The 11,535-nt window shown below is 43.0% G+C and overlaps 1 protein-coding gene across 3 annotated transcripts in view; it reads left to right on the top strand.

The window, feature by feature from the left end:
- SV2B (synaptic vesicle glycoprotein 2B) overlaps positions 1–11,535 on the top strand; it is a 66,212-nt gene that overhangs the window by 33,424 nt on the left and 21,253 nt on the right. For all 3 annotated transcript variants that reach the window (XM_023512597.1, XM_003788650.2, XM_023512598.1), the window contains 3 exons: positions 1,801–1,890; positions 6,370–6,480; positions 7,293–7,381. In XM_023512597.1, coding sequence (XP_023368365.1) covers positions 1,801–1,890; positions 6,370–6,480; positions 7,293–7,381 — 290 coding nt within the window. The remainder of the gene's footprint in view (positions 1–1,800; positions 1,891–6,369; positions 6,481–7,292; positions 7,382–11,535) is intronic.

The raw sequence follows: 11,535 nt of genomic DNA, 5'->3' as shown, positions 1-11,535 counted from the left end.
AAAAAAAAAAAAAAAAGTTTCTCAAAGGAAGCAACAACATTTTAATGTAGCATACTCTTTGCTTAAAATTGATACTTGCCCCCAAGAAACTTGAACTTTATTGTACACTTTTGGTTATGGTAAATATCTACTACTTAATTAACATTTGAATACTGTGTGAAATATTGTGGGAGACAGAATCATTGAAGGGGAGAAGCCTACTGAGCTTAAGACTATTGAGCTTAATGGAAAAGATGCCTCAAAACATAATATAGTTAAGTGGCTATTCAAGATGAGAATCTTTGGATTTCAGAAAAGGAAGTAATCTGTATTGCACCATAGTCTGAAGGTAAAAGACTTACCTAAATCTGTATAGGAGCTAGCCAAAGAGTTAAACCAAGAGAACACTATTTTTTTCTTTTTTCCTGCAATACCTTTTATTTCTGTTGTTACAGAAGCAAGCTCAGGTGTACATCTGGTTAAATCCTAGGGGACACACCTGTATTCTCAACTGTGCCTTCCCTTTATGTTTCCCAATCCCACACCTAGATGCACACCTGCCCATAGGTGCAGTGAGGCAGAGTCTGCACCCATTGTAGCCCTGACCAATGATCAACTCTGGGTTTCTGGCAAAACCAGCCGGGAAATCAACCCATCCTGGAGGAGTGAGCCATTATCACCTTGGCTGAGTGGGGTGTGCCCCCTTTTGCCTTGGTGAGGATGCATGAGAAGACATTCTAAGTGGAAGAAACAAGTACAGACAAAATTGTGGAAACCAAAAAGACCCATACTGGGGAGAAAATGTTTTTGTTTTTAGATTACTATCTGGTGGGCCAAGTGAAAGTTTTAGAGCAGCAGTTCTCAACCTGTAGGTTGTGACCCCTTTGTAACAATGAAAATACATGACAGTATTAGAAAGGTTGAAAACCACTGTTTTAGAATAAGGCAGTGATGATCAAAGGGTGTTTTAGGAAGTTAATCTGGCAATAGGATCACCAGGCAGTTGGATCCAGTGGCACTGGAGCTTCCAGATGGCCTAGATATAGGGAATATTTGTACTGGATGTAGTTTAAACAGATAATAGTATACAGTTTCCCAAAGGAGAAAATGGTGACAGATAAGCAGCAAGGATTGAATCTGGGAGATGTTCATAGTAAGAGTGGTAAGAATAGGAGATCCAAGGAAAGAAGAGTTTAGGGAGCAGGGTAATACAATGTGAAAACTTAGGAAAGTATTTTAAGAATAGGGTACTTGGTGGTATCAGATGTCACAGAAGAGTCAAGAAAAATTGACTTTATGAAAACACTCTTGAATTTGGCGCTTAAGAGTTTAGTGTTAACCTTCAGGTGTGATATTTCAATGGCATTGATGATAGAAACATGTTTTATAAGGATTAATTTGTGTAGATTTAATAGATGATGAAATAAAAGGTGATTTTAAATACTTGTTCAAGATGCTTGGCCATAAAAGGAAAATATTCTAGAAGGTAGTGATCAAAGGAGTTTCGTTTCTTTTTTTTGAGACAGAGTCTCAAGCTATCCCCCTGGGTAGAGTGCCATGAGGCATCACAGCTCACAGCAACCTCCAACTCCTGGTCTCAAGCAAGTCTCTTACCTCAGCCTCCCAAGTAGCTGGGACCACAGGCACCCGCCACAACGCCCGGCTATTTTTAGGTTGCAGCCATCATTGTTGTTTGGGGGCCCGGGCTGGGGATTCGAACCTGCCACCTTAGGTGTATGTGGCTGGCGCCTTAGCTGCTTGAGCCACAGGCACCGAGCCCAGAGGTGACTTTTTCACATCTCCTTCCTTGATCTTTACCAGATGGGCAAACACGACGAGGCCTGGATGATTCTCAAGAAAGTCCATGACACCAACATGAGGGCCAAGGGGACCCCGGAGAAGGTGTTCACGGTGAGTGTGGGGAGCCTCGTACCAGGAAGAAGCTGTCCTCCTCCTTACTGTTTTGGTTTGCTAAAAAAATATATATTATATAAGCCCAGGACAGAAAATTTGTCAAAAACAATAAAAACTTGGATATTCCTATCACATTATCATAATTACTTTTTGCATTTTGATGGCTGTCCTTCTGGATTTTTCTGCAGGTAGCTAATTGTTAAAAAGTGAACAACTCTGTTCATGTGGGGATAAGCAATACATATGTAGATTTAGGTAAACATATTATTGAACAGTACAGTGCCCATAATCATTTTATATGTTATCTCACAGTATTCATAATCAACATCAATGTCAGGAACATTCATAAAGTTTTCCTCACCTATCTCAAATGCTAGAGGTTTTATTGCCTTGTTCCTATAAATATTATTGCAATGAACCTCCTTTTTTTTTTTTAGAGACAGAGTCTTACTTTATTGCTCTCAGTAGAGTGCTGTGGCATCACAGCTCACAGCAAACTCCAACTCCTGGGTTTAGGCAATTCTCTTGCCTCAGCTTCCCAGTAGCTTGGACTATAGGTGCCTGCCACAATGCCCGGCTACTTTTTGTTGCAGTTTGGCTGGGGCCGGGTTTGAATCTACCACCCTTGGTATATGGGGCCTGTGCCCTACCCACTGAGCCACAGGCACAGCCTGCAATAAACCTTCTTATGCACATGGTCCCTTCCTCTTTGTGTTCTAGCTTTGTTTTCTAAGAGTAAGCTTGTAGAAATAAAATTACTTGCTCAAAGACTATGGAGATCTTTGCGGCTTTGAGACATATTGCCAAATTACATTTCGATAGGGTTGTACCAGTCTGCAATGCCAAAAGCTCTATAGGGGCCCCATTTCTCTATATCCTTACCAACATTGGCTATTAGACTGAATTTTGTTTCTTGCTTATTTAAAAACCTGTAAATGATGATTTTCGTGAAGATGTCCTGATAGCTACAGAGATGCTGTGTTCCTGCCTGCCACACTCTGGCCAACTGGGGGCTGTAGACGCCCCTGTGTACTTGTTTCTACAGCCCTCATTAAGACAGTCTTCAAATCTATCTTCTCAAGGGAGCCTTTCTGGATTAACTCCCAGCTACCTTGGATTCACTACTTTTGATTCTTCAGCTTCCATAATTTCAGTCTTTGTTAACCTGCTCCTTAAAACCCCTGGTTCTCAGGTAGGACCACGTGGTAGCTAAGTGTTTGCACCTGGAGCCGGGCAGTCTGGGCCCAGGTCCTGGTTTTGCCACTTTCTGGCTGTGTGGTTTCAGCAAGTTTCTCTGTAGCTCAGTCTCCTCAGTGGAGAAGGGCGATAATAATATCTGTAAATATGGCTGCTGCAAGGATTAAGTAAAGCACCCAAAACACTGCCTGGTTTGGAGTTAAGAGCTAAGAAGATATTAAGTATTGCTAAAAAATGTTATAACATATTTTTTCATAAATTAGCTCAAATTATGACTTCGGTGGAAAATCTCTTGATGGCATATTTCCTCAATTCTAATCCTCCTAAAATACCCCAGTGGCTCTCCCAATCTTCACTTTCCAAGGCAAAGTTAAGCCTTTTCCATTAGGACCAGGGTTCCTCATTGCGGGGATGAACGTAAGTCCCGAGGAAGACAGTTCAGGCAGAGAACAATGGATGAGGGCTGGGAAGCGCAGGAATTGTGATTCATCCCAGCACAAGTGCCAGTTACTAGGCGTTGAGGGATAACTTCTGCTTTTAGTGGTTTCAACCCAACAGGACAAGGCAATTAAGTTTAGGGTATTCCATACTGACTTGCTCATATTAATTATGTAGAAGTACATGACAGGATGGGCCAGGAAAAGGAAAAAAACGAGAGAGTGATTCTACAGGCTGACCTCAGAGAGCTGACCTGTGGTCCTCAGCCAGGTGTGACTATTCAGCCCGACTTGATGGTGTTACTTGTGTTGTTCCTCCTGTCCGTGGATGTACTCAGTGGCCTGGGAGAGAGAGAGCACGCTCAGGGCAGGCCAGGATCTCAGCTTGCACTCACGCTAACTTGGGTGCCTCCTGGGAGCCCTGGGTCCTACCAACTTTGCTAGATGCCTCAGGAGCTTCTGAACTCCCACCTGCCAGGTGTCCTGAGTGACACCTTTGGAAAGGGAAGAAGTCTACGTATTCTGCTGTGAATGTATGTTCTGCAGGGTTTGGGTGACACAGGCCATATTCTAATTAAGATAAGTATTCTCATTAATTATAAATTAGGGTAATTGTGCTTGAAATTGTCAACACGCCCACTCCCAAATCCATAGAGAAAGGGTGTTATTTTTCCCCCTGAGCTGCAAAGAAAGAAAAAACTTCTTTTGAGTGAATGTCTTAATGCTTTGTGCTGGTTTTTAAGGTGCTTCTGAATTTGGTGCCAGCTTCTCCTCTGGCCTGCTTTGGCTGGAACTAGGATTTGTAATATCTGTGGGGCTTGAAGCCCAGCTCCAGCCAAGAGTTACACCGCAGAGCCTGCTGTGTTGTAACTGTGGATGGCAGGATGGTGAGTCCAGGGCACTCACAGTGGGCTTATGTATGAGAAATTTCAGGGAACAGAGCCTGAGTTTGCACCAGATTCTCCGATGAGTTCCTGGCCCTCCTAAGGTCTAAGAGCCACTATTTTTAGGGTTTAGAGAAGCATAGTTATGCTGTCTTAGACCTAGCACTTAGGAAATACGAGTCCAGGTTCACATCCAGGGACCATTTTTCTTCAGGTGGATCCCTCAGTCCCCAACGCATCTCCTCATGTTCTCAGTCCTTTGAAGAAAGAGATGGAGATGCTCATATGACTCATTTTTATACCTTAGATAAAAGGTGTGTTGGAGTCGGTGATGGAAGCTGTTTCTGAATTGAGTGTGCCCTTCCATTTCTTCTGTGAATTCGGGGAGGTTGTTCACACCCTGCACTTTGATAACTTGACTAGCAGAGTTTCTGTGAGCAGGAATACCCTTCAGAGGGTGATTAGTTATGCACGTCAATGGTTGCTTTAAACATTTCATTAACTAGTTACTGCCTTGGGCCAGGATTACTTACTGGGGCTGCCTCCACACATTGAGCATATTAACATTTCCACAGCCTTGAGGGGAACACTGAGATATACAACCTTATCCCCACTCCTTATCTCTTTGATTTCTACCAGGGAGGCCAGGATTTCTCTTATTGTCTTGTGTTTTTAAAATACCTTAAGCTGGCTGTGCACAGTGGCTCATGCCTGTAATCCTAGCACTCTGGGAGACTGAGGCGGAGAAGCCCTTGAGCTCAGGAGTTTGAGATCAGTCTGATCAAAAGCAAACCCCCAGTTCTACTAAAAATAGAAAAACTAGCCAGGCATTGTGGCAGGTGCCTGTAGCCCCAACTACTCAGGAGGATGATGCAGGAGGGTCATTTGAACCCAAGAGTTTGAGGTTGCTGTGAGCTGTAATGATGCCACAGCACTCTCCCCAGGGCAACAGCATGAGACTCCGTCAAAACAAAACAAAATCTCAAGTAGCAATACCCCTTCCTTCCACCATTGCCTACACGGGTTCTAGACTTCTGTGTTGTTAATACACAATAAGGGCAGAGTTGTGAATTTTAGGGTGGCATCAACTCTACTGTGGGCAAATCAGATATAAAAGGCAATTCAGTGTATTTGGACCCACTAATATAAATTTCCCAAAGTGATTTAGTGAAAAGATTCTGGTTCTTTTCGTCTGCAGTGGAATGTATCCACTTGAGAAAGATCACTAAGAGATGCCATGCACGCCTTTGGTTAAGTTTCATTGAACCAGGGTGGCACCTGTGGTTCAGTGAGTAGGGCACCGGCCTCATACTGGGGTTGGCGGACTCCCAGCCCAGCCAAACTGCAACAAAAAATAGCCGGGTGTTGCGACAGGTGCCTATAGCTGGGAACTGTGGCAGGTGCCTGTAGTTCCAGTTACTTGGGAGGCTGAGGCAAGAGAATTGCCTAAGCTCAGGAGTTGGAGGTTGCTGTGAGCTGTGACACCACAGCACTCTACTGAAGGTGATAAGATAAGACTCTGTGTCTACAAAAAAAAAAAAAAAGAATCATTGAACTAGGGTCAGTGCCTGTAGCACCGTGGTTACAGCACCAGCCATGTACACCGAGGTTGGCAGATTCAAACCCAGCCTGGGCCAGCTAAGCAACAATGAGAACTGCAGGAATAACAACAACAACAACAAAAATAGCTGAGTGTTGTGGCGGGCGCCTTTAGTCCCAGCTACTTGAGAGGCTGAGGCAAGAGAATCGCTTAAGCCCAAGAGTTTGAGGTTGTTGTGAGCTGTGACGCCATAGCACTCTGTCTCAAAAAAAAAAAAAAAAAGAAAGAAAGAAAGAATCATTGAATTAGAGGGTCCTCAAAGACACTTTCAGTTAGTAAAATCAGTTACATTCAATTAAACTTTGCAAAGGAAATTCTGACACCACATGGGGTAAGATTCCTTATCTTTGACTTTCAGGTTTCCAACATCAAAACTCCCAAGCAAATGGATGAATTCATTGAGATCCAAAGTGCAACAGGAACTTGGTATCAGCGCTGGCTGGTCAGATTCAACACCATTTTCAAGCAGGTCTGATTGGGAACATGGGTTGCATGAGAGGGTGGCTTTGTGGGAGTCACGTTAGTGGATAAAGAATGAAGACTCTCAAGTCGGCGTGGTGGGGAGGAAGTGGCCCTGTGCGGGATGTTGGATACCGGCCCACGCCGGCCTCTAACTCGCTGGTGCCTTTCAGCCACAAACTCTCTAAGCCTTTTCTTTTCTTTTAGCTTCTTTCCCAAGACAGGGATTCTGAATGTAGGTGAAATTTCTAGTCTGAGTAAACATCCTTCTGTCTAGCAACTTCTTAAATAATCCATAGGAAGGAAGAATGGAGTGAAATAAACATCCTCTTGGGGTTTGTTCATATTTCTGAGAAAGATTCTTCATGAAGGGCAATGCCGTTTCTCTGGAGCTCCTGCACGTGGGAGCAGGGCAGCTGTCCGGCACGGGGGCAGCTCACTGGCCAGTCTGTTGAGACTGGATGGTAGTCACAGCGTATGGTTGATAAATGTTTGGAATATCAGCTCTGCCCCATAGGCAGGGAGAGAAACCACTGCTCAAGATTTTTCAGCGCTTAAAAATCCTAACTCAGTTTGTTTTCAGTTACGTGTGTGGAACATCGTGTCCCCAGGGAAAATGCCATCCGGCTGTCATCGCGTGAGGCCCGTGAAAAGGGAAGCATCTCCCTTGTGTTTGGATGGAATCGCTCTCCAAATGGGTGGATAATTGAGTGCCTGTTCTCTCCATGGGTTCCCAGGCAGCGTATTAGAAAATGTGAGAAATAAGCTCTTTCAAGTTGCATATTCTAGCCTCTAACAATCCTTCTCCGACTTGGGTTATAGGTCTGGGACAACGCTCTGTACTGTGTGATGGGGCCCTACAGAATGAACACACTGATTCTGGCCGTGGTCTGGTTTACCATGGCTTTAAGGTAAGTTCTTTCCTTAAGTTCCTCACTTTCCCCATGCCTCGGTTGCCTCATGTATACCTTGCAGATTACAATCAGTTCTAACTCATAGAGTTTGTATCAGATCAGATACTTTTGGCTGCAAGTAACTGGCAACCCACTCTAGCAGCTCCCACAAGAAGGAAACTTCTTATCCTTTGTAACAAGAATTCTGCAGGGAGGCAGGCTCCAGGGGTTTCGGCCTCAGACTTGCTCTCACTGGGACTGATGGCCACATGCCTGTGCTCACTGAGACTGACGGCCACGTGCCTGTGCTCACTGGGACTGATGGCCACATACCTGTGCTGTTCTGGCTGTCCTTTGGGGGCAGGAAAACTGTTAAACAGAGGAAGAGGCTACTACTTCCTGAGGGTTTTTTTTTCCTATTCCTGCTATCTTTATTGAGGTATAATTTCAAATAAATATTATATAAATTCAGGTCTACAACTTGATGCTTTGATGTGCATAAATGTTGTGAAATAATGGCCGTGATCAAGCTAATAAACATATCCATCGTCTCACATAATTACCATTTTCGTGTGTGTGTATGTTTGTGTGTATGTGTGTCTTGAGAACAGCTAAGATCTACCTTCTCAACCAATTTCAAGCAGGCAATCTGGTATTGCTAACTGGTTGTTAATTGCTAACTAATCGCAATTGTTAATTGATTGTTAATTGCTAAGCTTCCTTTACAACACCAAGGGAATCTCTTTCCCCACAGCCAGCTCCCTCTCCTGATATCAGCCAGATGTGTGTGTCACATTCTTTGGGTAAACCAATCCCTGGCAAAGGATGTGGGATCTCCCAGTGGTTTTGGACTAATCAGGATTCACCTCAGAGCTAAAAATACTGGTACCTTTCTCCAGTCAATACCTGAATAATATGAAGCCCCTGTTCACCAGGAGAAAGCAAGGGCTGAGTTCTGAGTTGGCAGCCAATGTATTACATAGATGAAACTCTGCAGTACTGTACCCTACAGTGAAGGAAACTAAGATATAAGACAATTGGGGATTAGCTGGCTCCTCTTTTACCAGTAGCTCTTACCCCAGTCATTTCATTCACCTCCAAATAACATGACTCTTCTTTTTATGTGAGTTTGGGGGCCCACTTACTATGTTATTGGGCTATTTTACTGCATAATTATAAAGTTTGTGCATTAGTTTCTGACACATAATAAGTGCTCAATAAATTGGTATTACCAGTTGGGAACTATTTGCAAGATTTGAAACTTCCATCTATGAAATTGCTTTGTTTACCACTGCCGGTGCCCAAAGACAACTCATCTCCCCAGGATGTAAAATTGTCTCTAATGACCTCTGTGATTATGGGGGAGACACGGGAAGACAGAATGTCTTCCAGGACCTATTCATGCAGATCTGACCTTCCAGACCCAAGCAGGTGTGAAGGAAGCCTGACTCCCTCCCTCCACCTATTCAATCCAAACTAGGAATGCACATTTCATAAGCCAAATACGGCAGGCACTACAATTCAATTCATTGATATATTTTTTAAAATGTGTTTTATTTACACTTATTTATGTTTCATTTAATTATGTGGGCTAAGTAATGAATTTCAGATGTTGAAGCAGTAGAGAAATCTGGCATCAAACCCTTCTCCCTCTACCCGTTCCCTTCTGCTTCCTATACCGAAACAATTTTTTATTTTCCTATTTAGCATCCAGTGGTTTTTTTTTCTTTTGCAAATGTTAGCAAATGCTTATGGACATATTTGCACTTCTTTCTCCTTTTCTTATTCAAAGGAACACATTGCTTTTGTGTTCTGAAGCTCTCTCCGTGCTAGTAAATCGAGTCTGTCCTCATCTTCTGTACAGCAGCATAGCTATGGCATCCCACCCACAGCCAGCACCACACTTTATTCAACCAGGGCCTTTTGCAAGACTTTTGAGAAGTTTCCAGACTTTGGCTACTGAAACCATGCCACAATAAGTAACTATGTTTGTAGGCACTTTGTATGTGGCCTGGCTGATCAGTGTAATAGATTCCTAGACGTGGAATTAAGGAATCAGAGGGGGTAATATATTTTTGGCACTGACAAATTCTCCTCCATATGATATTGTACAATTTTTCCCTTTTCCCCAGTGGTGTATGAGAGTATGTGTTTACCTACAATCTCACCCACAAAGTGCTTTAATAAACTTTGAGAGTGTTTTTATCTGGTAGGTGAGGAATGGTGACAGTGTGGTTTTAATTTTCTCATTTCTTCTAAGCAAGATTGAGCATCTTTTTACATATATAATGTCCATTGTTTGGATTTGGTTTATCTTGAGTTTCTTTTTAGTATAAAATCATTTCATCCGTAGATGGAGGTAGTGTTATATCTTGCTTTGCCATTTTATGTTTCTGCATTCTTCTTGTCTGAGTGGCTCAGACCTACAATACAGTGTTAAGTAGTAGTGGTGACAAAGGCGGCCTTGTCTTGTTCCTGACATCAGTGGGAATGTCTTTAGTATTTTCCTATTTACTAACAGTCTGGGCTGATGTATAAATATATTTTTTATATGTTAAGAAAGTGTCCGGGCGGCACCTGTAGCTCCAGCCACATACACCTAGGGTGGAGGGTTCGAACTTGGCCCGGGCCTGCTAAGCAACAGTGACAACTGCAACCAAAAAATAGCTGGGCATTGTGGTGGGCGCCTGTAGTCCCAGCTACCTGGGAGGCTGAGGCAAGAGAATAGCTTATGCCCAAGAGTTTGAGGTTGCTGTAAGCTGTGACACCAAGTCACTCTACCCAGGGTAGAGCTTGAAACTCTATCTTAAAAAAAAAAAAAAAAAAAAGGGTGGCGCCTGTGGCTGAAATGATTAGGGCACTAGCCCCATATACCAGAGGTGGCAGGTTCAAACCCGGCTACAGACCCCCCCAAAAAAAGAATGAAATAAGGATAGCCACTGTCACCACTTGTTCAGCCAAGAGCTCTAACCAACAACAGTTATAATTTTCACCTAGGAATCCTAGAGAATCCAGTGACAAATCATTAGAATTAGTGGGAGATTAAACAAAGTTACTGGATCTAAGGTTAACAACAAAAATATATATTGCTTTCCTTTACACCAGAAAGCTGCCTTTGAAGGGCTCATGTGATTAAGCAAGGCCCAACAGTGTACTCTCTATTTCCTAAAGTCAACAGAGTTATGTAATATGATCACAGGATTAATATCCATCATATTCACAGGCCCAGAAACTTGGTGGGGACACCGAAGGGCATGACATTTTATGGGACATCTTAATTCTGCTTACCATGGGCATTTGGACTGGAAGCTTGTCTTTCAGTCTTTCTGAGACTGATGGAAATCTCATAATTTATGTTAAGAAAATTCAGCTAGATTGCAATTTACCAGTGCAAATAAAATAAAATTCTGTTTCTATAGCCTCATATATTCAAATTCTCATTGAAAGAATTCGTGAAGGCTTCCAAACATTGCTCAAAATACACTAAACTTGTTACTGGGGAAATGATCTGCCATAGATACATTTTTATCCATAGCAACCCATTTTCTCGGGGGAAATCAAACTTTCAACCAGAATTCAACCTTGCATTACTTGTGATTGCCAGTTGGGTCCCTATTAATCATACTACAGCTGAAAGGGCCAGAGACTTCATGTCTCCCAACCTCATAGGTTTACAGATATTGAGCCCATTCCCAGGGGACGTACAAGACTTTCCACTGGTCACACAGAAAATTGGCCAGAACTTGGACAAAAACAAGACTCCTTGGCCAGGCATAGTAGCTCACGCCTATAGTCCTAGCACTGTGGGAAACCGAGGCAGGGGGATTTCTTGAGCTCAGGAGTTGGAGACCAGCCTGAACAAGAGTAAGACCCCATCTCCACTAAAAATAGAAAAACTAGCCAGGCATGGTGGTGCACAACTGTAGTCCCAGCTACTGGGGAGGCTGAGGCAAGAGGATTGCTCAAGCCTGGGAGTTTGAGGTGTCTGTGAGCTATAATGCTAGGGCACTCTACTCAAGGTGATCAAGTGAGACTCTGTCTCAAAAAATACAAAACAAAACCAAAAGAACCACCAAGACTCCTTGTTTGTTTTCCATGTCTCAGTTCACTCTAGACCATCAGATTACTTTTTGCAAGAGGATCATTTTCTTTTTTTTTTTTTTTTTTTTTTT

This window comes from Otolemur garnettii, unplaced genomic scaffold, assembly GCF_000181295.1.
Source record: "Otolemur garnettii isolate 467f Iridium unplaced genomic scaffold, OtoGar3 scaffold00029, whole genome shotgun sequence".
NCBI lineage: Eukaryota > Metazoa > Chordata > Mammalia > Primates > Galagidae > Otolemur > Otolemur garnettii.
The sequence above is the reverse complement of the archived record's forward strand: the minus strand, read 5'-3'. Positions and strand labels throughout refer to the sequence as shown.